This window comes from Orycteropus afer, unplaced genomic scaffold, assembly GCF_000298275.1.
Source record: "Orycteropus afer afer isolate SDZICR_OR568_19922 unplaced genomic scaffold, OryAfe1.0 scaffold00238, whole genome shotgun sequence".
NCBI lineage: Eukaryota > Metazoa > Chordata > Mammalia > Tubulidentata > Orycteropodidae > Orycteropus > Orycteropus afer.
Window position 1 is genome coordinate 3,818,462 of NW_006921825.1, and position 25,512 is coordinate 3,843,973.

The 25,512-nt window shown below is 40.7% G+C and overlaps 1 protein-coding gene across 1 annotated transcript in view; it reads right to left on the minus strand.

Annotated features, from left to right (window-relative positions):
• PPP2R2B (protein phosphatase 2 regulatory subunit Bbeta) overlaps positions 1-22,092 on the minus strand; it is a 437,756-nt gene extending 415,664 nt beyond the window's left edge. Inside the window, exon 1 of the mRNA XM_007949128.2 lies at positions 21,903-22,092. Coding sequence (XP_007947319.1) covers positions 21,903-21,972 — 70 coding nt within the window. The 5' untranslated portion in view covers positions 21,973-22,092. The remainder of the gene's footprint in view (positions 1-21,902) is intronic.
• Between the last annotated feature and the right edge of the window lie 3,420 nt (positions 22,093-25,512).

A 25,512-nucleotide genomic window follows, 5' to 3' on the forward strand; every position in this document is an offset into this window, starting at 1 on the left:
CCATGATGAGACTGGCAATCAACTCCATGGTGGGATCTACCACAAGCAGCTGAGTAGCTGCCTTTGGGATGTGGTCTGCTTCTTGTATATAAGGAAAAGCCTTGGGAATGGTTTTTGGACCCTGCATGTAGCCACATCATTGCTCAGCAACCTGCTACGCTCTGCCAACCAAAGGACTTATAATGGACTTAAGTTAATGGCCTGCCGTGTGGTTTGGTAACATTGGGACAGTGCCTTTTTACTTGTGAACCTTGGGGCTTCTCAGCCTCAACAGCCAGCAGCTGTCTGAGTGAAGAAATGTCTCTAGCTCCAGTGGGATGGGAACAGGAGGCGGAGCTGGATCCCAAGGTTGAGGGGCTTTCACCCAGCCCCTACATCCTGGTACTTTGAACTTGGACTTAAAGCCACCAAATTGTAAGAATAAACTCTTGTGTGTTAAGGCCATCCCATTTGTGGTATATTCCTGTTAGACTGGCACTAGGTAACCAGAACAATTACTTAAAACTCCATCAGCCTAAATAACCATTATTTTCATGGAATTTTTTATGCACACACACACACAAGTTTCAATAAAATCAATCACACCATACCTATCCTTTTTATCGTGGATGTGGCTACTTTCTTCTTCTTTTTTTAAATACTGTCCTTTTTGTATATTTGCTCCATCCCCCACAACTAGTGTTAATAGCTTTCTATATTTTTTTCATACTGATATCATATACCAACTCGTATCATATGAATGTGATTTCAGTAGCTCAATAAATACTTGTCAAATGGTTAAAGAGTGAAATGGAGAAAACAAATACATAAATGGATGTCAGAATGAATAACAGGCCATGATCTTAACTAGCTGGTACAGTTTCCAAGTGATTACAAAAATCACAAGAGCACATCTTTTGACATTCCCCTTATACCTTTAAACTTTAACTGAAGTAGGAAAATCTTACTTCAACATATTTAGAAAGATCTACAAATTTAAACTCCCAAGTTTAAAGAATATGTCTCTGACTACTCTTCAACTATAGAGAACTGACTGATTTACCCTTAGACTCAGAAAAAGTTCAAAACCCACTTACTAAGCATCTGGGTACCAAGCTTGCACTGTCCTCTATAGAATAAACTACAGAAGTAAAGATTTGATTCTCACCTTCCAGGAGTTTCTGATTTATTGGAGTTAACATGTAAGTTCTGTCTCTTTCTGGCTACTTGAATTTGGGCCTCAGTTTCCACATTTGGAAAATGGAAATACCTGTAACCCATAGGATGCTTGTGATCATTAAGGAACATGGATTCAGGAAAAATTTTCTGGGAAAATGTGGATTTGAGCCCATTAAGCCTTTTAAGCCCAGGCAAGGGGAAACAGCACAGGTAAGGACAGAGAGGCGGAGATGGCCGGGGAACAGGAAGGACACAGAACAAACCAGTCTGGTTGACTTAAAGAAAATTAGGAGAGACTCAGGAGATGAGGGAACAGAAAGGAAATATGAAAGAAAAAAAAAATGTGAACAAACTAATCTTCCATAGGGGTCAAACAAAAGTAAGAAAAAATATATATATATGTTTTTTGCCTTCACAGTATGTGCCAATGTCTAGATCAAGGCCATCCATATGAGTGACTCAAAGGCAACCTGTTTGTCAAATAAGTGGAAAAAGAAAAAACCTGGCCTGTGACATGGGCCCAAACCCAAGCTTCTAAGACTTATAGGAAAAATTCTGATTGGAAATTTCCATCTTCAAAGAGTGCTGAGGAAGCTTGAGGACTGAGGAAGAATGTTGACAGCAGAAGCACAATATGATAATCAGACCACTTTTGGATTTTCTACCACAGCCCACAAGTTCTTCAAGTCATGGTGAGACCTTAGCAAGTAATTGATATCTGACCCTAGAGAATCTGTAAGAAATATACTTTGTTCATAAATGGAGTTGCCAAAAACTTTCCCCATATAATCTATGAAGTGACCAGAGAGGGTTCTGACTTCCAAAGCATAGTACATCATCAGTTTCACCTACGCTAATCCCTAGGAGCTCTGGTAGCATAGTGCCTAAGGCACTTGACCGCTAACCAGAAGGCTGGTGGTTCAAACCCACCAGCCACTCCTTGGAAGGAAGGTTGGGCAATCTACTTCTGTAGTGATACTGCCTCGGCAACCCAGGAGGGGTCACCATGAGTCGGGGTCGACTCAATGGCACTTAATAACAACAACAATCCCTGAGGAGAGTCCCTAGGTGGTCAAATGTTTAACACACTTGTCTGTTACCAAAATATTAGAATTTTGAGCCCATCCAGAGACACCTCAAAAAAAAATGCCTACTTCTTAAAAATCAGTCACTGAAAATTCTATGGAGCACAGTTCTACTCTGACACACATGGGGTCACCATAAGTTGGAGTCAACTTGATGGCAACTGGTATAATTGATAAGGAGTTCAAATGAATGGGAAAGGAATTAGACATTAGGCACTGAAGGTCATGTGAATTAGAAGCACTGGACTGTCTCAAACTTTCCTGTTTGCTCAGGGTTTCAAGGAAGCATTGCTGCTCTCTATCCTATCTTTTTTCTTTTAAACTACTTCTATTTATGAATTCCAAGGACCTCTGGTAGCACCGTGGTTAAGGCACTGGGCTGCCAACCAAACTCCCCAGCTACTACATAGGAGAAAGATGAAGCGGTCGGCTTCCATAAAGATTTACAGCCTTGGAAACCCTATGAGGGTTGCTATGAGTTGGAATTGACTCAATGGCAGTGCATTTGTTTTTTTATTTTTATTGATTAATCCCAGGACGTATACACCCACATACTTGCCTTGCCCTAATCAATACTCTCTCATACCACCCTACTATTGCCCTTGCCTCCCAGACAGAAGAGGAAGGGGGTGAGAGAGAGATTTTCATATTGTACCAAGTTTCCACTGAAATTTGGTATCTCTAGAAGCTCCTTTAATATTTTTCATCCTCTAAGGCATCAATGAGGACACCTATGAACCTCTGGTAGCATAGTGCCTAAGGGACTTGATTGCTAACCAGAAGGCTGGCGGTTCAAACCCACCAGCCACTCCTTGGAAGGAAGGTTGGGCAATCTACTTCTGTAGTGATACCACCTTGGAAACCCAAGGAAGGGTCACTATTAGTTGGGTCCAACTCAATGGCACAGAACAACAACAACAACACGAACCACCACAAATCTTTCTTCATTCACTTGCTCATTCACCCATCCACTTAAATTTTATCTATTGAATACTTATGTCGGGCCCTGTTTATCTTTTTATACTTTATAAAATTTTAAAATTAAAAAAAAAAAAGTCTCAAAGAGTTTAGTATCTTCCTTTAATATTTCAAGATACTTTAGTTGGGGAGAATATGCCCCAAATACCCAAGCCAAATGAATTGAGATTTTAAATTAACTCCCAACTATAATTCCCAAAGACTGTTGAAATGCAGATAGTCAATATACTTTGAAAAGAGACTAAAAGTGACTCATTAAAAATATAATACCGGTGATACTTTATAACATTTGCACTTTTCATTCCATCAATTATGCTGCCAATTTTTAAAGAAAATAAGAAACACCTGTAAGTCTTAGGCCAATGAAAATTCAATCAAAATCTAGTTTTTCCTCAGATTTGCTTGGGTTCAAATTGTCTTCAATCACATATAGAATTAAGTAATTTACTGAAGAAATCTATAAACAAAAAGATACCTTTCAGAAATGTTAAATTTGTATCTCACAAGAGGCTAGCTCATTAAACCAATCATTTTTTGAAGTTAACTACTCGCCAGTTTGAGGAAAATTAACATTTCTGGGTCATCAGGTTCCTTACACTTACCTACAAATGGTATTCTGGGACCGTGAAAATAATTTTCTTTAACATGAATAGGCAAGTGAATCCCAGATAACAAGTTAGTCACCCATGTACTTAACAGCAGAGGCTGAGAACTGTGCTTGCCTCCCCTCTCAGAAAGGGTAAAAAAGTACTCAGGGTTTCAGGAATGGATGGGGGCAGTGGTATCAAATTAAAACTCAATGATTAGAAATTATTTCATGAAGTCATCTGCAAACTAACAACAATTTAGTTCATTTAATAAAGAACGTTCATCCTGAGCACTGTGTTCTTTTAAGAAATTATCTGTATGAGATCAAATGGACCACAGTAACTCTATAACATAGAGGGGAACTGCCAAAGGGGCAAGGAGGCTGCATCTTCTGACCTCCTCTAACCCCATAAGGAGAAGACAGAATCACCATCAGCAGCCCAAGGCTTATTTTTGTGAGGCCAGACATGTTGCCTCCCTCTAGCCCTTTCACCAGCCCTGATACCCACCATTCCTCTCGCAGCACCCATCACCTCTCTGCTGGGTTCGATAATTTGCTACAGTGGCCACACAGAACTCACAGATTATGGGGTTGATTAGGGAAGCAACAGGCTACCACTGAAGTTCAGGAAGAGGCTCAGTCTCAGCTCACTGTCTCTCAGCCAATAGTCTCTCACAGCCTCTCTCTCAGCAGTGCGTGTCTCTTGGTGTCTCTCTCAGCAATGTGTATCTCTTGCATCTCTCTCTCAACAATACATGTCTCTCAGGAGAGCATTTCTCTCAGCAGCACATCTTTCTCAGCCAGCAGTCAGAGATACCCCTTCGGCCTCTAGGAGGGCTCCTTTTTGAGCCTGGCAGAATGGCCAAACTAACCAATACTGACATCAGAATTTATATACCTGAGAGAGAGAGAACTTCCCAGAAGACTGCTTCCTGCAACTCTCAACAGAAATACACCATGTGGATAACTTTATCAGGAGCTACTCAGTTTTTCCTGGCAAATTCCACCACAGAGTTTACAAAGACTTATGGCTGGAAAAGCCACACTATGTAATTTACCACACCACAGAAACCCTAAGAGGTAGAGACTCTAAGTTAATGGTGGTATAACATTATTGCTCTGGTGGCATAGTGACTAAGGCATTTGACTGCTAACCAGAAGGCTGGCAGTTCAAATCCACCAGCCACTCCTCAGAAGGAAGATTGGGCAAGCTACTTTTGTAGTGATACAGCCTTGGAAACCCAAGAAGGGGTTGTTATGAGTCGGATAGGACTTGATGGCAGTGAGTTTGGTTTTTTGGAACATTATTGCAGTGATAGGGAGAATGGTAACACAATGTGAAGTATGTGACCATTGTCAATGAACTATATAGGTAAAAATTATTGAGTGGGTATATACATTGTTGTATATATTTTCACACACAAAAAAAAAGCTCAATGAAAACACTCAATGGTTAAATATTTGTAACTTTTTTTTTTCTGATTTTCATCCCTGATCTTAAATTCCCTAAAATGAACTTAAATACCTGAATATCTGTAACATTATGACATAGAGGCAAAATATGAACAAAACAAACTAGGGAAAGATCCCCAGCAATTGCAAAGGCATTCCTTGGTAAAATTTTGTTAAGGGTAACTTGTTAATAATGATCATGAAACATAATTGTTCATGCCATTTAACCTAGCAATCCTGCCTTTAGAAATTTGTTCTAATAATCAGAGATATGAACACATATTTAGATTTATGAAATTATTTATCACATAATTATAATATAAAAAATTGGAAATCACTTAATTCTGCAGCACTAAATGACTCACCAAATTATGATTCAACCATAGGATGCCCTAGAAAAATGTTTACAATAGTGTATTTTGGGCCAGAAACAAAGTCCTTAGACATTATAACATTTTACAATATAATTCCAGTATTCATCCATTCATTGTCTTTTAACCCTTCTGTCTTAAACTTTCTTTCTCTTCCCCCACCCTCACATGCACCTGCGTGTGTATGCAGAGCCTAAAATGAAATATGCCAAAAATGTTTATAAGAATTATATCTAGGGCCAGCGGTAAACTTGATTTTCTTGTTCAGACTTTTCTATCTAGTCCAAATATTTGTCAGTGAGCATGTATTTTGTTCTTTCATAGCATCTTCCCTTTTCCACAAAGTATTTAACATGCTCTATATTCATGTTATGTCTATATTTATTTAATGTGGATCTTCCCAATAGAATGTAAGCTCAAAGAGAGCAAGGTCTATATATATATATATTTTTTTTTTGTATAATACCCAATATAAAATAATCTTTTAAAATGATGACTGAGTGAACAATTTTGAGGATACTATTAGGAGGGATAAGAAACTCTGGTGGTGCAGTGGTTAAGACATTTGGCTGCTAACAAAAAGGCTGGTGGTTCAAACCCAAGAAGAAAGATGAGGCATTGTGCTTCCATGAAGATTTACAGCCTTGCAAATCTAATGGGGGTCACTATTGGTCAGAATCTACTTGATGGCAGTGAGTTTGGTTTTGGTTTGGGATTAAGAGGTATGGCTCTATTCACGGATTCTCATGAACCATCTAACATTCTGTTGTGTCTCTAGTTTCTAGCTCATTTGCTCAAATAGCATATTATTTTCCTTGCTTATTATTTTTAAGGTAATTTTATTGTGGTAAAATATATGCAACAAGACTTTCCATTTTACTATTTTCACATGTGCAATTTGACATTAATGCACAAAATTGTACAACCCCAAAGAGAAACTCACTATTCATTAAGTAATAACTTCCCATCCTGTTCTCTCCCCAGTGCTTGGTAACCACTACTCTACTTGTGTCTCTATGAATTTGCCTATTCTAGATATTTCATATAAACGGGATCACTCAGTATTTGTCCTTTTGTGTCTGATTTATGCCACTTAACTAATGTTTTCAAGATTTATCCACGTTATAGCATGTATCAGAACTTTAGTTTTCTCGTGGATGAACAATTTTCTATTATATGGCTTCATTGCATTTTGCTTATCCATTCATTTGTTGATGGACACCTGGGTTGTTTTTACCTTTTGGCTATTGTGAACCATGCTACTATGAACACAAATATACGAGTACCTGTTGAATTCCTTTTAGGTATATAACTAGCAGTGAAATTGCTGGGGCATATGGTAGTTCTATGTTTACTTTTTTGAGAAACTACCAAGCTCTTTTCCACAGCAGCTTTCCTAGCTCACTTTTGCTTCCTACCATCACACAAGGCCCCACTCTCCATTAGGAAAGCCTTTCCCACTTCACTAGACAGTAACCCCATCACTGCCTCACTTTCCCCACTAGACCCTCCCTGTCAATTTTTGCTTCCCTCCAGCATTTACTGGGACTATTCATCTGCAAGATCAACAATGCTCATTAAATTTTTATTGTGTTCCAAATCCTCTTTTGTAATACTCACTGCTGTCAAGTAGGGTCCCACTCATAGTGACCCCTCCTTGGGTTTCCGAAACAGAACAGTGTTCTGAAACACTACAGAAGTAGATCACCCAACCTTCCTTCTGAGGAGTGGCTGGTGAGTTTGAACTGCCAACCTTCTGGTTAGCAGTCAAATGCCTTAGGCACTATGCCACCAGAGCTCCCTCTTTTAAAATAGGAGTTAGCAAACTATGGCCCATGGGCCACCACCTGATTTTGCAAATATAGTTACACTGGAAAACAGCTATGCTCATGCACCACAATGGCAGAGTTGAGTGGTTGTGATAGGGACATATGGCCCACAAAACCTAAAATATTTACTATCTCTGGTGGCATAGTGCCTAAGCCATTTAACTGCTAACCAGAAGGTTGGCAGTTCAAACCCACCAGCCACTTCTGGGAAGAAAGACTGGACAATCTACTTCCATAGTGACACCACCTTGGAAACCCAAGGAGGGGTCACTATGAGTACGATCCTACTCTACGGCCGTGAGTTTGGTTTTTGGTTTTTTTTTTTTGGTCCTTTACAGAAAAAGTTTATTTTTCTTCAGACTCTTCTTCAGAATATCTCATACTTATATAAAATGAAGATTCAATTTTCATTCAGTTTGAAAGTAATTCTTAGGGAATACAGTATCCAAAAGATATATCCAAGAGCTCTGCTTTTTTAAAAAAATAAAATGCTATACAAATGTAAAAGATCACTGTTATTATTGTAATATAATTAAATGTGTTCTTAAGAACATATATTTTGTGTCAGAAATACCTGTATTCAAGTCCTGGGTCTGATGATTGGTAATGGGTAGATTACTCAAATTCTCTATGCTTCAGTTTAATCATCATTAAAGAAGAACTCCGTTCCCTTTCTTCATCACTCCCTCAACAAATATGTCATAAATACTATCTGACAGGCATTGTACTAGGAGACAAGATCCCCGGGTGATGCGAACAGTTGGCACTTGAATATTAACCAAAATAATTTGAATCCACCCAGAAGTCCTGCAGAAGAAAGGCCTGGCAATCTCCTTCCCTAAGATAAGCCATTGACAACCCTATGAAGCACAGTTCTACTCTGAAACATATGTGGTCACTGTGAGTCAGAATCGACTTGAATGTGACGAGTTGGTTTGTGCTAGATGACAGATAAAACATAAAAGTCTGACTTTATTCTGCTTTAATTGTATACTCATCTGAAGGCTTTTCTGAGAATTAAATGATATAATACATATAGAGTATTTAACATAATTCGTGGTACATTGTAAGTCCTCACAATATGGTAGCTCTCTCCTCTCTCATCCTAATTACATCAGAACCACTTTAACAGTCATCTAATTAGCTATTCACTGGACGGATTAATGTTTCCCAATCCCTCTGCAAAATGAGCCAAGAACATGCTAAATTCAGTCAGGAGGCTAATTTATGGTACACAAGCTCACTTTTGATTCTTTTGGTTGAACTTCATGTTTATTGAGAGTCAGTTGTCTTTTTCTGCAATCTCTTGAAGCTAGGCATACATATCATGGAATTGCTATAAAGAATGATATGAAAGGAAAGAGAATGATTGCTTCATATGAAAAGTAAATTGGAGGTTTTCAAAAGACTTGATAAATAAGCATCATACTAAATGTAAGAAATAAAAGGTTGGGAGACAATCATATAAAGTCCAGAAGGATTCTGTAGCAGAATTGCTTCTCAGGTATCTATCTATGTTCTCATTCAACCTCAAAGAAAATAAAATTGGACACAGTCTTTGTCATTTTGGATGTGATTTCTGCAAGAAAAATGATAACCTCAAATCAGCAGACCTACACTCAAAGATAAGGCCTTGACCTTTCCACAGACCTTTTACCAAAATTAGCGAATATAGTTTAAAATAGATATTAGCATTTTTAAATGTTGCCTACCTTAACTTTTCTGATTCATTATCAATTCTTGGTCCCAAATGCATGTGGTAGCAGAAGGGTTCTTTCCTATCTATTTAATGAAATAGCATGTTACCTTGTCCCCTGCCATATTTTCATAGGTAAGAAAACACTCAAAGAGAAGGAGTGACCTATTCAGGCCCACAGAGTTAGTATTGTTGACGTGGGTCTAGAACTCAGGTGTGCATTGATTCCATCATCTCAGCTACCTTGCAATAATAGGGAGGTAAATGCAGCAGAATATTATGGCTTGTATGGCTAATTTTCTTTAGGTGGACAGAGTGCCATCTTCCTGAACAGATAGTAAGTAAGGTGCTTGAGAACAAGAACTTAGTCTTACACTTTACCATATTTCCAGCATACCCCAAATAGCACCTGGCAATAAATTATTTTTAACTGATAATTTCCGTTCCTATAATATTGCAATGGAAGAGATTGTGGTCTTCCTGATTTACAAAAGAAATGGAGTTTAGAGCAGGGCAGAAATTCTACTGTGCCTGTCAGACTGTGTCATTGAGAGCTCAGGCTCACCGATTGGCACTTTCTCCCCTGTCAGTGCGGCAAGATGAGCAGCACCCTGCTCACCAGATGGTTATTTGTTCCACCAGCCACCTTTGCTGCATCCCTGATTCACTCCAGCCCAAGAGAGTCTCCAGCATTCATGCTGCAAGGCAGCTCCTGCCAACAACTTTGCCAAATGGCTCCTCTCAAAGTCATAGGCTGCCCAGACAGACTGGCTCCTCCATCTGCAGCAGCTTTTGGCAAAGAGACGTTTCCTTTTCTGGCTCCACCTCTCGGCTGCACCAGAGTCATCCTGCCAGAAGGGTGATCTGACCCATCAGTAAGTACATGCAGGCCTGGAGTTCTGGGGTCATTTAATGTCCGTGTCTGTCTTCCCCCAGTCTCATCTCTGAACATAACATAAGAATACACCAAAGAGACCTAGATGATCACAAATCCAGACATAATACAGCCTGGAAATGTAGAGCCAGAAAACTCTACAGGGCACACACCTCCCTTCCCCCACTTTCAACCTCATTTTAGTAGATTAGGAAACTGAAGCCCAGAAGAGTAAAAATGACTAATTATGGTGGCAGAACAGGGAATAATAACCAGGTCTTAGGAGTTGCATTCCATATCACTGCTTATGACACTGCATTGCCTTTTCAGTTCCCCTCATTTTATTTTCAGGTTCTTGATAAAAATTGGGCTCTTTGTATTGGCATTGATTCAAAAGGGTATTTCTTTAGAAAAATGAGTTTTCTTTTCATTGTTCCAACATGTGTTCTTTTGGAAAAAAAATAAAAAGTGTGTCCATACACCATATTGAGACAGTATTTAAGAATATGGGCTTTAGAATCAGATAGACCTGGATGTGACTTTGTTCCATCTCTTACTGTTATGTGACCTTGGATGAGTAAGTATTAATCTCATTCTGCTTCATTGTTTTCATCATAAATGGGAAATTAGAGCAGTATGGACACAAGGAGCTATGAAGATTGAATGATAAAAGTATTTTAAAGCCCAAAGGTTGTCTCTGAAGCATAGTAAATTCTTAGCATAGTATAATTTTTCACTTATACTCAAATCCACCATGGTTTTGAGAGACACATTACTGTGCACATATGAAGAGATATGCCAGGTATTCCCATTCTCTATAGTAGCAAATTAAGTTTCACAAGGTTAAATGACTTATCCACAACTTTTCAGAGAAAACATGCAGGACCAGAAATTGCTTCTTGCTATTTTAAGAAAATGGCAACTAGAATCTTGACTTTAAAGATGATACAATCAGGAAAGTAAGATTTGTACAAAAACATCCATCTATATATATATATATATATATATATATATATATATTTGTTGTTGTTGTTCTGTGCTGTCAAGTCAGACCTGACTCATAGTGACCCGTCCTTGGGTTTCTGAGGTGGTATCACTACAGAAATAGATTGCCCAAACTTCCTTCCAAGTAGTGGCTGGTGGGTTTGAACCATCGCCTTCTGGTTAGCGGTCAAGTGCACTATGTGTGTGTGTGTGTATGAACAAACTCATTGCTGTCCAGTTGATTTGCCTTGTAGCGACTCCTTTCTTGGGTTTCTGAGGCACTCTACAGAAATAGATTGCCCCATCTGCCATTGCCAGAACTGCCAGCCTTCTGGTTAGCAGTCAAATGCCTTACTATATATACAAATATATATTTGATGATATATACATATATACATGTATATATACATACATATACACACACACACACATATATATGAGAGCTCTGGTGGTGTAGTGCCTAAGGCATTTGAATGCTAACCAGAAGGCTAGCAGTTCAAACCCACCAGCCTCTCCTCAGAAGGAAGATTGGGCAATTTACTTTTGTAGTGATACTGCCTTGGAAACCCAAGGAGGCATCTCTATGAGTTGGATCTGACTCAATGGCATTGAGTTTGAGTTTTTTATCATATATAATTTTACCTTATCTTATAGAAAAATTGAAAACAATTTTACATCCACAAGGGAACTACAAAATAAACTTTCATACAGTCATTCTATAGGGCATTACACAATCATTGAAAGGAACAAGGCAGATCTACGTATCCTGGTATGGAAAAAAATCTTTAAGACATGTTGCTAGATAGGGGAAACAATAAAATAGAAATAAAACAAATAGTATGATTCCATTTTATGCAAAGTATCCACCTCTGGTGATTTACTTGCACATGTATATTTAAATGTATGAAAATGCATAGAAAGGTGGCTATCAGGAGCATATCCAACTACTGACAATGGTAACCCCTGGGCAGGGAAGTGAGGTGAACGTGAGGATGGAGAGAGGTTCATGTTTTGCTCTATCTACTTCTATAATAGTTGAATTCTTTCAAGAGAGTACTTATGCATCATTTGCTAAAGGCAAAGGGAAATATGAATGTCATTCAACAATGTAGCTGACGTGAACCAACAGACTGCTTACCATGGGTTGCCCTGGCCCCAACCTGACTCTGCAGTTACATGAGTAGTGTTAATCTTGCCAAGCATTTTGTACCACTCTTCTCTCTGGTAAAAGAAAGCCCTTCCTGGTGATATTTTGTACTTAGGGGTTCAAGTTCTATCTTTTAGATCACCTGGGATCTCTCAGTGTCTTGCTGCAATATTCCTAATTAGGGTTGTGGACTGCTTTTCCACCCTCTGCACTCTTATACATCTCTTGAGGGGCATATAGCTGAGCCCCTATATTAAGTGAAGGTGGCAGCCAGATTTTCCGTGACTGCTTTGGGTTCATGTATTTAACAGGAATTCATAGCACCTTAATAAGCGATGCTCAATGGGGGATGCTGTAAGTACCCCAGCATGAAGTCTACTACAGCTTGGGATACATCTTCTCCAGGTAAGATACTCACTGGCATATTCCAACTATCAGACCTCTTCTTTCTCAAGTCAAAAATCTGCTCAGAGGAGTCCTCCAGACACTTATACTCCACATCTTTTTGTCCCTCGAGCACATGTTGTTGTTAGGTGTCATTGAGCGTCAGTTCTGACTCATAGTGACCCTATGTACAACAGAAGAAACCCTGCCCAGTCTTGTGCCATCCTTACAATTGTTGCTATGTTTGAGCCCATTGTTGCAGCCACTGTATCAATCCAACTCATTGAGGGTCTTCCTCTTTTTCACTAACCCCCTACATGAACAAGCATCCAGGGACTGGTCTCTTCTGGTAACATGTCTAAAGTATATGAGATGAAGTCTGTCATCCTCACATCTAAGGAGCATTCTGGCTGTATTTCTTCTAGAACTTATTTGCTTATTCTTCTGGCCAATAGCATAATTCAAAGGCATCAATTCTTCTTTGGTCTTCCTTATTCATTGTCCAGTTTTGCATGCATATTACATGACTGAAAATACCATGGCTTGGGTCAGGCACTCCTTAATCCTGAAAGTGACATATTTGCTTTTGAACACTTTAAAGAGATTTTTTTTTTTTTGCAATGGATTTGCCCAATGCAATACCTCATTTGATTTCTTGACTGCTGCTTCTATGGGTGTTGATTGTGGATGTAAGTAAAATGAAATCCTTGACAGCTTAATGTTTTCCTCCATTTATCATGACATTGCTTATTGGTCCAGTTGTGAGGATTTTTGTTTTCTTTATGCTGAATTATAATCTTTACTGAAGGCTGTAGTCTTTGATCTTCAACAGTAAGTGCTTCAAGTCCTCTGTACTTTCACCAAGCAAGGTTGTGTTTTCTGTATAACACAGGTTGTCAATAAATCTTCTCCCAAGCCTGATTCTATGTTCTTCTTCATATAGTGCAGCTTCTTGCATTATTTGCTTAGCATAGAAACTGAGTAAGTATGGCAAAAGAATACAACCCTGATGCACATCTTTCCTGATCTTAAAATACACAGTATCCTGTTCTGCTCAAACAACTGCCTCTTGGTCTATGTACAAAGTCCTCATGAGTACGGTTAAGTGTTCTAGAATTCTCTTTCTTTGCAATGTTATCCACAATGTGTTATGATCCACACAGTCAAATACCTTTGCATAGTCAAAAAAAAAAAAAAAACAAGTAAACATCTTTCTAATATTCTCTGCTTTCAACCAATATCCATCAAACACCAGCAATGATATCTGTCATTCCATGTCCTCTTCTGAATCTGGCTTTAGTTTCTAGCATTTCCCTCTTGATGTGCTTTCCCACATAGCCCCCTCATTTTCTTATAAATACTGTGGTGGTGTTATGTGCTGTCGAGTCAGACCTGACTCATAGCCACCCCTCCTTGGGTTTCCAAGGTGGTATCACTATGGAAGTAGATTGTCTAACCTTCATTACGAGGAGTGGCTGGTGAGTTTGAACTGCTGGCCTTCTGGTTAGCAGTCAAGTGCCTTAGACACTATGCTACCAGAGCTCCTACATAAGTCCCTTTATTCTGAAGCACAAAACTGAAAGGCTGACGTCTCCTTATACACACACACACCCCTTTCCATTTCCCACAATGGCCCTTCCACCAACGAAATCAATTAAAACTAACTAGTTTTTTCATGGATTTCACACATGAACAGCCTATCACTCTCTCTCCCAACTTTTTACATAGTGAATGAACTTGGAGCATAAGAACTCAGGGTTTCCTGGATTATTTAAGACAACATTTCTGGTGGCCTTATAGAAAGAATCTGATCTTCCAGTTGGAAGGCTGATCTGGTATGTCAGAACTGACTTTCAACATTGTTTTAGAGTTCTATTAGAAATGCAAAATAAGGAAATTCAATGGTAAAGAAGTAAGTTTTGTGAAAGAAACTCACCTTCTCTTTACTGTGGAATAAGAGGAGTAGGGTTGGAGAGCTCCTTGAACCAGAGTGAGGCCTCAGACACCTCCACATTTATGTGCAAGAGGGCCTCTGCCCCACACCTCTTGCTCTCATCCAGGCAACTCTATGAGTTACAATTAGCCCTGAAGAATTGAGCCTAAATGGCCCAGTGGGACCATCTCATCTCAGCCTGGGAAATAGCACTGTTAATGTCCTAAACTGGAATGTGAGGAACACAGAAGACTAAAAAGCCCAATGAGTTCTCATATCTTGATTGCTCAGTTCCATAAATATCCCCCCTCTTTTTAATAATAGAATACAGTAAAATAAATCTACAGCAATAAGTCATATAAAGGTTCTAGTATCGGGAAGAGGAAATCAGCTGCCTCCCTACAGGGTGATGGGGAAGGCCCAGAGATGTGCACTGCAGTGCTGGGGAAAGATGAAATGCATGAATCCAGCAGTAGTGAGTCACACCACGGGAATGGCTGCAAAGGAAGGAGCTTAACCTGTGTTTTTTTTCCCCCTAAAATCCTGATGAGAGGCAGCATGGGTGGGCAAATAACCCTGGCTCCAATCTTGGCTCTGCCACTCACAAGTATATGACCATGCAAGTACGTGACACATGTTTCTTTGCTTCTCTAAACCTCCAAATTTCTTATTCTGAAAAACAGGGCTAATAAAACTATTCTCACAGGTTGATGTTGAAGACTATATGAGTAAATATAAGAAAAGGATGTAGGATAGTGTCTGGAATACAGAGTACATTGAGTCCCAGATAACAAATGTCAGACTTAAGGACAATGACTATGTGCCTTTTGTTATGCAAATCCACCCACACTTTGAAACAACTGAACCAACTCCGACTCTCAACAACTTCTTCATCACCATCACTTTCACCTGTTGTACATGCAACTTTTAAATCATTGAAAAGGCTTGGAGCCCTTTCTTGCACTAAATCCACTGTGATCGAGTCAGTGCCAAGTCATAGAGACCCTATAGGACAGAGTAGAATTGCCCCACAGGGTTTTCAAGGCTATAAATCTTTATGGACCCATTCTGCCTCATCTTTCTCCTATGGAGTAGCTGGTGGTTTTGACTTGCTGACTTTTAATTAACAGACCAATGCTTTAACTACAATGCTACCAGAGCTCCTTTTCTTGCACTAAAACAAAGAAACAAACAAAAAAACCAAACTCACTGCCATCGAGTCAATTCCAACTCATAACAACCCCCTTTAGGTTTCTGAGGTGGTAAATCTTTACAGAAGTAGATTGCCCAGTCTTCCTCCTGAGGAGTGGCTGGTGGGTTTTAACCACCAACCTCTGGTTAGCAGTTAAGTGCCGTAGACACTATGCCACCAGAACTCCTTTCTAGCACTAAAGTAAGACTAAATAAGTACTATATGAACCTGTTCTGACTTACCTACAACTTTGACTTAAAGACATAGCTAGGAACAAATCTCATTCATAACCCAGAGACTGCTGTACTCAAGAAACATTAGTTTTCTTCACTCAACTAAATGTCTCAATTGTACTCTTATATTCTTATATGCAAATGTGAGAGTCTAGGAATGTCAGTCTACAGCTGTGCTCTTTTCATTACCAATATTTTGACAGGACTGGCCTAATATATTTCATCCCAGGTTCTTTGGTATGTTTCTGACCAACTTTCATAACAGGCTTGAGATTGCCCTGGGGACCTAGATGCTAATGATGAATACTTGCTAGTGATTTTCAATGCACTCTGGTTATTATGTTTAGTAGCAGAACATTTCCCATCCCCAGAAAGGTCATTTAAAATAGTATCAGGCAGCTTCTCCCCACTTTCCATTTCACATTTTTCTAAGAACAGCAGAGAGCTCCAACATTCATCCATATGCATTGGAAATACCATTCTGATCTTGCATTTGCATACAAATACCAAAGCAACTTAAGGAGGTACAAGGCAGCTCTCCATCATATGTCCCCACTTCCTTTTAGTTTGCCAGTGCCTTCCAAACACCTTCATATCAAAGGCCATTTTCCTGTATCTCACTAGCTTTATTCATCACATCTTTCCTCTTCCTTGAGAATATTTGGGATTGAGGGGGGACTCCTTACTTCCTCACTTTTAGTCTTGTGCCCTTATGAAGATACAGCATTTCACAGGTCACTCATCTCTCAAGCGTACATCCTCTGAACCCAACTTTCACCCAAGGCCAGACTCTTATTCTAGGCAAGTTGCTCAGAAGTGGCCACATAACTTTGCTCAAATGATTTCAGTGCATGTGCTCACTAGGGCAGGCTATTCCATTGTGATGTACTTTATACCACAACCAACTCAAGGTCTGTTTCTTTGAAAATTGTTACTCTTGTATCAAATTCTGCCCTCTGGAATGCTCTTTCCCTAGGCAGACCATCTGGTCACAAGGTTTTAACTACCATTAATATACAGCTGATCTCTAATCCCAAATTTATATCTCTACACCACTCTTTTCTTTTTCCTTTTTCTGAGCTGTAGACACAGATACCCAACTGCTTACTTGAAAGTCTCACTGTGAGGCTAGATGTATCACAGACTCCTCAAATAAATCCATTTTCAAAGCCTGTTTCCTGTTTCAGGAAAGAGCCCCATGCATCCATTCTCTTGGCAGAACCCTGGAAGTCTTCCTTGATACCACCTTCTCCCTCCGTACTTAATCTACCATACCAAGTAAATTCTATCCGTCTTTCTCTAGTGTGCCCCAAGTCCATTTAATTCTTTCCAATTGCACTGCTTCCACCATCCTAGACTATAGCCATGGCCTCCTAACCATCTGCTTTCACTACTAGTCAATCTATACCCAGCTTTTGCCCCCATCCTACACCACAGTCAGATAAGTTTAAAAAAACAAAAACAAAAACCTGATCATCTGATCATATTTTCCCCTGATCAAAATGCTCTAACGGCTTTTGATTCATCTTTGGATATAGTCCAAACTCCTTTCGGTCAACAAGACTCAGTGTGATCTTATTCCTGAATACATCTCCAGTTTCCTTTGTCCAGCATTTTATTATGCAGAACTTTAGACAGTGAAGTTGAGAATAATTACAGTGAATATCTCTAGATCTGCCACCTAAATTTTACCATTAACAGTCCATACTTGCTTTATCACATATCTACGCATTTATCCATCCTTCTGTCCAAGTACTTATCTTATTTTTGGTTCATTCCAAAGTCAACTGAAGACTCCAGTCTTGCTTTCATCACTCTTGCCCTTACTCCTTACACATCAGCCATAGTAACCTTTCTATTCTTTGAATCCTTTGAATTTCATATTGCTGGGCTTTTATACCTATTGTTCCTTCTACCTTAAATGCTTTCAGCTCTTCCTCCTAAATTCCTAACTAATCTTTCAGGTCTCAGCTTAAACTTTCTTAGAGAGGCTGTTTCAGAATTCTGAATCTAAATTAAGCCACTTTATACATGCTGCCATAGCACCTTGTACCTCTCCTGAATATCACTCATCACAATTGGTTACTATATATTTATTTCCATAATTATTTGTTTACTACTTTACTAGACTGAAAGTGCCATGAAGACAAGACCATGTCTGTTTCGGAATATGTTGCATAAAGTCAATAACTATTTGTTGCAGGAATTAAAAGCAAAGGGAACCAAAAATTGCAAGGAACTACGTAGAATGAACTGAACTTTCTCTCTCTCTAATATGTACAAACAGCACTGTTTAAGACCTCTGAGGCCTTACACTGCCAGGTATAACCAGCAAATACATTAGGGTAAATTACTAAAAGGCAAGAGTCATAGTTAGAGGCCGGGCCAAAAGAAGCCATACAGCTTATGTAATAGTAACAATAGCCATAATTTATTGAGGGGATTTATTGAGGGCTTGCTTTGTATTTAGCACTGTCAGGAGTACTTTCCCTGTATTAAATAATTTTCTCTGTTAGATAAGTCCCATGATTTTCATTTCAAAGCTGAGGAAATAGAGAACAGAGCAGTTATTTTAAAGCACAATCCCTAACTTCCCTTTCTAACCAGGTTGCCTTTCCTGTACATTTACCCGACATAGAATATTCTGTCGGTATCCCATTTGAAAGTAGGAAGATTAAACAAAAAATCTCACAGACTGCTCTAAAGGAGTGAAGGTTTTCCTTGACTCCAACACAAGACTAAATATATAGACAGAAATCTACGTACAGATCAGAGATATTTGAGAGATGAACCCTTGGTTAGAAAAGAGTTCCATATCTGAAAAAGCCAATCAATCCATTGTGTAGACTTTATTTATATGGCCATTCCAACTCCACCCACTACTCTTCCTCATATATAACTCCATACACATACTTTCAAATTATATCTATAAAGAATTTTACTCCTGATAGAAACACTATTGTGATCTTCTCCATAAAAAGAACTAATGTTACAGGAAAATGAGGCAGTTCCGAATTTCCTAGTGGAACATCCTAGGCTTCAGAGACAATCTTGAGTTTGAAGACAAGATTTTCCACTATCTGTGTGACCTTGGCCAATTAGTTCTATGTCCTGGCTTCAATACCTTCAATTTCCTTATTTTAAAATGGAAACAGCCAACATCTACCTAGCAGGGTTTAGTTACACTGAAATGCTCTATATTAAGAGTTCAGCACAGTGCTTGTAACATAATAGATGCTCAAAGGTGGTAACTTGAAAAAGGGAGGAAAGATAGGAAAAGGAAAAGGGGAAGGCAGTAATTTTAATAATGTCCAGAATAAAAGAAGAGGACTAATAGGAATTTTCTTTAACAAATGCACATCCTGCACCTTCTTTTTGAGAGAGCGAGCTAGAGAGCAAGCAAGCAAGCAATCCTGGCTAAAAGTGTCCTTTAGCATTTGCATTGCTCTTAGCTGGATGAACTTGCCTGCAGCTACCACTTACAATGCAAATTGAGCTCAGAGTCCTTCACTCTAACTACACAGCAAAAATCTTTCAGCTTTAAATAGCATACTGCTGTGTAGAGTGATCTGAACAGAGAGAAGAGAAATTCAGAGATAAATGTAAAGGAGATTTTGGAGGGAAAAAAAAAGGCACAAATCTGACATCTCTGAGTAGGTAGACAGAAAATGCAGATACATTAAAGTTAACAAGAAAAGCAAGGTTTGTAGAAGAACTTAGAAGCTAATTCCCCAGTAAGTGGGTTTCAGTTAATAAGGGAGAAGAGAACGTTGGGGGCAAGACCGCATTGAAGATGAATTTTGATCTTCTGGTGCTCTTTCAAGGTATACTAGTACTTTCTAGGGTATTTATCAGAATGGGATGGATGGTTCCCTCTCTGGCCAGCACTCATGACTATTGTCTATACCGAATAGGTTAAGATCACAGAGAACTTCCTGCTCTACCCAACTTTTACTATTTACATTGCCTAAATTCCATTTTTTTTCCTACCTAGACTGTCAACTAATATCAGATGAAGAAACCTGAAAGCATACTATGAAGTAAAGGTTTGGCTAGCTTTTTATGTGTGTGAGTCAGAGAGAGAGAGAGAGAGATAGAGAGAGAGAGAGGGAGATATTCAGAAAGCAGAATTCTTCACTTTAAACTCATGTCTCATTTTGGTTCATATATGAACCCAGGTATTCTGTGCAGAATCAAGAGTTTACAAAAATGCCATAAAATAGGACCAGAGATTATGTAATATCCAGGGCCCTGAATGCCCTGAATGCCTTGAATAAAGAATGTAATTTTAAACTCACTTCTTCTTTCCATAAACAGACAAAGGGCACCTCCTGTATATATGGGCCCAGATGGGCCATCTTCTCAGCTTGGTAAGTTTCCTTTGCCTGTGCTTTGGGAAATAATATATGAATCAGCTCTATATCTTTGTAGTCACAAGCAGAAAGAAATGTCTCCCCAAATCTAACAGAACCAAGAACAACTTCTTTCTTGGATGACATGCTCAAATACAGAGCTAGTCATATTCTATCTGGTAACTGAATCAGTGACAAAGCCCTAAGACTGAAGCAGAAAATCTTACAACCACATTGTCATTATGCAAATATAAAGAGTCAGCAAGTATGGTGCCTGGTACAAGGAAGGATACACTGGATGTCTTAAAAACCATCTCTAAGCTCCTAGAAGCCAGAGCTCATATAACTCTGCTTCATCTGTCTAGCACCATAGATATATTAGGCTTGATGATAATGATAAGTGGAGAATATGTTTGCAGTAGTGTTGGGTATTCTTTCTATTTTAAACTTCCAGGGATGTTTATAGATGATGCTACTTTTACCCTCAAATTGTGTGCACCTTTTCATTTCTTTCAGAGCCTGAACTCTTTCACTCCCTACGTATAACAATTCTCTAATAGTCTTTGAATTTGAGACAATATTATAGAAATACATTATCCAAGAATACTAAGAGTAATCTTAAATTAAGACTGTTACAGTGTCCAAACACACTTTCACACAATTTAGTCACGTAGATATTAAAATGTAGGTTCAATTAAACACTTTATATGAATGGCTAAGGATAAAGGCCTACAGGTAGAAAATGAAAGCAAAAATGCAAAAGTTTTGGCATTTGGAAAAAAAATGCCTCTACTCTCCATTCACACACACACACACAAAAGGCAGGATGAGATTCCACTTGCTGACTTTCCCTGCCTGCTTGCAAGGCACTCAGGCTAATGTCAGAAGCAGCTGGGAGAGAGAGAAACGACAATTTCACCTCTTGGTAAAGATCAGCTTGCTGAAGCCTCTTGCTCTCTGCTGGCTGTTGATTCAGCAGAAACTACTGCTGCAGAATTCATAATGGTGATTTTTAAAGGCCCCAATGATCGCATTGCTCGCCCCACGTGTCAGACTCATTCGCTCCCGCCGAACACTATTTCCCTAGCCACCTTTTTATTTCTTGCCAAGGCATTTCCAAGGGACAAGGGGCTTGCCTTTTTGCAAGAGGCCTTTTGGGGTTTGGATTGTGTAGGCAGGTAACCCAGCCGGCCCAGAGATGAATGGGCAGGAAATGAAACCATGCCCTCCCTGTAGCCACTGAGAGAGACAACCTCATTCCTCTCGGGGAGGGGCGGACCCATGGTTCTTCTGGGCCCCTCCCTCCTTATCTTCCCCTAATGTCCCTATGAGCATCTTGGGGGAGAGGTCATCTGCCTGTCTGGGGTCATTTTTCCGGCCAGTGGCCCCACCCTGAAAAGCCTAACCCGAAGGGCCTTTTTAACTCCCATGCGCTCGGGTCCACCTGCTGCTGAACGCCGAGCTTGCCTCGCAGGGCCCGGATGGATGTGGGGCGCCCAGGCGGCAGCCCCTGGGAGCGGAGCCCCCGCCTGAGCCCCGGGGCCCATAGGAGTCTCCGCCACTACGCGCCCAGCTGCCCGCGAAGCACAGCGATTCGCAACTTGCGCCCGGCCCCAGCGGCGGAATGCGGTGGGGCTGGCGTTACCTTCGGTCGCATAGCTGTGGTCGCGCAGGAAACTGTTGTTGATTTTGCGGGTATCAATGTCCTCCTCCATTGACAGCAGGCTTACTTGCGTGGGAACCAGAAGCCGGCAGACAAGTATCCATGATCCCTCCCCGCAGCCAGTTTCACAGGAGAGGGGGGCAGGGGAGCCAGTGGGACTGCACCATGGTCCAAGCCTGAGGAGACGGGGAGGCGGAGAGAGAAAAAAAATAAAAACCCGGCAATGGAGCTGTCACCTCCTCCACTCCGGTTCTGCGAGGCTGCGGCTGCTCCTCCCGCGGTGCGCTCACTCCAGATCCAATTCCCAGCGAGGATGCTGCGCCTCCGCTGCCTCCTCGGGTGCCAAGATGCGCCGTGCCCCTGGGGTCTGGTCCCTCCCGCCCGCCCGGGAGGCGCTCAAAAGCAGGGCTGGGGAGATGCCCAACAGGTTCCCTTCGTTGGCAGCCGCTCCAAAATGCAAAAATGGTCCCTCCTCCACCCGGGAGAGCGTGTAGCAGCGACAAAATGGTGCCTTTCTGGACCCGAGCTGCAGTGGCGAGATGGCAGGGGCAGGATTCAGGCTGGCCTGGCCCGGATGAGGGTGCTGGTCCCACGGGAGGGCGGCTCCGGCAGGCGGGGGCTAGAGAAGCCGGCAGGGAGCTGGGCAGGACGCTGCGGCCGGCGCCAGCGCACTCACCCTCACACCCACACGCGCGAACTCGCAGCTGCCGCTGCTGCTGCTGCAGGAGGAGGCTGGAGGCGGCTGGTGCATTAAAGGCGAGGCTCCTCCCAACCGCGTCAGCAGCCCCAGGACTCTTCCCCAGTCGCGGTGGTGGCCGAGGAAGAGGCTGCGGCTGCTCTCTGCTGCAGTGGGGCGCACGCAGCCGCGAACCGGTACCTGGGCAGCAAGCAACTAGGTTGCAGGTTCACGTGGAAAGCATAGAAGCGCTCTTCTCGTTTCCCCCTTCCCAGGCACGCGGCGGATGGCAACGTCTATGCTTGCACCCAGAGTCCCTAGCTCACTGCTTTTCTCCGGGCACCTGAGCTTCAGGACAGCAAAGGAAAGTAGGTTTCCATGGGTACGCAGGAAGTCTACATCCAGATCTTTTTTTGCTCACCCTATGTGATGCGTGCAGTCTCTTGGTGGAATGAAAAGGCCCGACCTGGGCTCCAGAGAGCTAGAAAAGAGGGATGAGAGTAGGGAAGAAGAGCTACCCGTAGACGAGCTTAAGTCCTCTTCGCTAGGAATTGAAGAGGGAAGCAGGGGCCAGAACTTTACAACTGAGATCACATCTGACTCCTTCATTCCAAACAGATCCAAAACATCTCTTTGTAACTGCTGGATGCTTGTATTCAGTATAGCGTTTTCTCTTTTCTATTTCTACACTGGCAGAGGGAAGGACAGGAGTAAGTTATGGGTTTAGTTAACACAGCCAGTCGGAAAAGCCCACTCTCCCTAGTCCTTTGCACCTAGTTTTGAACAAACTGCCGCAGCCCCTCACTTAGGTTTTGCTTGAGTAGACACTGCAGGAACACCTTGCGTTTACTTTTGACATGGAAAGTACACTGAAGAAAAGGGGAGTTCTGTGCCCACAGAGAAACACTGCTCCCCTCAAGAAATTTCAAGGATGCAATTAATACAAAAAGAGGCCTGTCTTCCTACTTCAACTAGGAGGAAAATACAGAATTACCTCCACCACCCCATGTTTCCCAGAATTGCAAAACAATTCCTCATTTGAAAAAAATAATTATTTTTATGAAACAATCAAAATCATTTATGAAACAACTAATATGGCTAGAAAGCCAATTTGGGGAAAATTCTCTGATTTCCCTTGTTAAAGGTATTCATTTCAGTGGGTGTCACTGCAGGCAGAGACATCAGCACGTCTTGCTCAGTTAAGCTCCACAAGTTAAGCTAGATGAGCCCAGAGGGACCTGTGAGTTAATTATATACATACAATGCTTCGGCTAATGCAATTTAGAAAGTATTTGAAGTTCAAAAAAATGGGAAAACAAGTACTTAACTGAGGTTGGGAATTGTCATTAGATTTTCATGAAGAGTAAATGCTTCCGGCAGGTGGAAAATGGTATTGCCCCCATCTTTACAAAGAAGCCTATCTCTGACATAAGAGAAGAAACATTCTTTGATATGGTTTTTTTTGGGGGGGAAGTTCACCTTCCAACAGGGTCTGTTTTATTCTTGTCTGGGTGTTAAGCCTTCCATACTTGAGTTAGTATTTGTTTAAAATTCACATATAAAATTCCAATAACAGATGAAGACTGGTGCAGGTTGATGTAATCCATTTCACATACTTCTGTACCAGTTGCCATGGCTGCTTCTTCCTGGGGATAAGCTGCATCCATCCCTAAAACTCCAATGTTCAGTCCACCTGCAGTTTACACAGTCCAGCTTCTCTTAGATAGGAATAATAGAGGGGGAAAGAGGTGACACAGGGAGAAGAAGCTAAACTCATATCAGTGTGTTAAAGGGGTGAGAAGATATCTTCCCATAAGTTGAAATGACCTTAAATTTCGACAGGAGGCCTTGGATTAACATATGGGAAATTCTCCTCCTTGTCTTCCTGGAACATGGGCTACAATTAGATTAGAAGAGGCCTGAGTGATGGATCAGGCAGACCCAGGTTCACTGGCCAGGTTTTGCTTAGGGAATTTTCTACTGTAACCAAAAGGGCCTTCATAGATCAAGTCTCTGCACTTACTATATTTTCTCCTTCATATTTTCTGCAAAATTCTTCTGCCATTTATTCCACAGTACAAGCATTCCTGTTAAGTCTCAGTTCTGAGAAAGCAAGTATAGAACTGCATTGATTAAGTGGTTTCCACGTTTTCTATTGTGCACTCCTAGTGTGGTGCAAATGGTGCGACTGCTAACTGAAAGGTTAGAGGTTTGAGTCCTCCCAGAGGCACCTTGGAAGAAAGGCCTTAGAGATTACTTCCAAAACATCACTTGCTGAAAACTCTCTGTAGCATAGTTCTGCTCTGACACACATTGACTCAATGGCAACTGAAGTTTATTTTCTGGACCACTCTATTCTATTATGAACAATGATAGCTAGTCCCCACATCTAAAGTCGGGAAAAATGAAGTCGTGGGCTTTTGCTTTAATACAGTAACATGTGATAAAAGAGGTAGGGGAGTGAAAGAAGCCCTGTGCAATCTTGTGCAAGAGGACTACATAGGCCATTTCTCCAAAGACTCACAGTCCTTCTTTCTGTTCCTACATGTCATGTTTTCCAAAAGCTTTTGCCTTTGCACATGATGTTCCCTATGCCCTTCCTCACATTCTTGGCAACTTTTAGGCTCTCAGCTAAACTGTTCTGACTTCATTGAGGGATTTTCTGACCATACCACAATCTTCATTTCTGATATTTACTGTCACTACATTTATTATTATTATTTTGCCTTGCTAGAACACACTGCATTTTATAATATATGTGTACTTATTATTGTCAACTTTTCCCACTGTATCTGCAATGTTGAGTGTCTGGCACTTAGTATATGCTCAATAAATATTTCTTCAATGAATGAGTAAATCACTGAATTTGTTCACTGATTCTAAGATTTTGTAGTTCTACCCTTGTAAAGGGAGTTT